This window comes from Diaphorina citri, unplaced genomic scaffold (assembly GCF_000475195.1).
Source record: "Diaphorina citri unplaced genomic scaffold, Diaci psyllid genome assembly version 1.1 scaffold988, whole genome shotgun sequence".
In the NCBI taxonomy this organism is placed as follows: domain Eukaryota; kingdom Metazoa; phylum Arthropoda; class Insecta; order Hemiptera; family Psyllidae; genus Diaphorina; species Diaphorina citri.
The window spans coordinates 1-784 of record NW_007378419.1 but is presented as its reverse complement, the minus strand read 5'-3'; the positions used below and the strand labels follow the sequence as shown (position 1 = coordinate 784).

At 46.3% G+C, this 784-nt stretch overlaps 1 protein-coding gene across 1 annotated transcript in view; it reads left to right on the top strand.

Annotated features, from left to right (window-relative positions):
- Positions 1 to 675, top strand: part of LOC103513564 — a gene marked incomplete at its 3' end in the record, with an annotated part of 3,929 nt that extends 3,254 nt beyond the window's left edge. Inside the window, exon 6 of the mRNA XM_008478407.1 lies at positions 505 to 675. Within this exon, the coding sequence (XP_008476629.1) occupies positions 505 to 675 (171 nt within the window). The remainder of the gene's footprint in view (positions 1 to 504) is intronic.
- Between the last annotated feature and the right edge of the window lie 109 nt (positions 676 to 784).

The window sequence follows — 784 nt, the reverse complement described above, 5'->3', positions numbered from 1 at the left end:
GGTACACCCCCAACCTTTTTAGAAATACAGTCCGATCAAATTTTTAGCGCCGCAGGCGAAATTTTTTATAAAGTATTCGAAGATTTTTGCCTTTTTTTACATTTAGGTAAGTTTTGTACAAATCTCAAAAAGCGTGAAAATCGTCTGGCGGGCCACATGTGGCCCGCGGGCCGCTAGTTGGAAACCCCTGCTCTACATAATATATTCTGTATAACCATTACCCTTCGTTCGGCTGCAAGCTACCCGCCTACAAGCTCACCCAGCCTGAGACGGGTCGGGAAAATCCAGCAGCACGCGATTGTCCAGATACTCCAGATGGTCACCCATCAGGATACTAACCACACACAACGTAGTTTAACTTCAGTGATCCATAGGGGACTGGTGCATTCAAAGTGCCCACGCGCGCTGGCTCCATCCGCCTTTACAATTCTTGACCATTCGTTAGTTGAACGCACTGTGCCTGGGTCATAACCTTGATGTTCAGTCTGTCACTTCTGTCCCCAGATATCAAGCATGAGTTGATAGTGCAGCGCAGGATGCTAGAGGACGCAGTGTCTGCAGTGAAGAAGATGTCCAAGGATGTGACGCAGAGGATATTCCTCACCCAGAGAAACGTTGACAACTATTCCGAACTGTTTGAGAAGGTGGACTTCTGGAGATGGACCGCGGGAATAGGTAAAACTATAGTGGTTCAGTTGGAAATAATAAGGCAATTTGTACAAGAGAGAAACAGTCAGACTGAAAGTATATTGTGGAATGATGGTACTACACTACAACTGGCTGA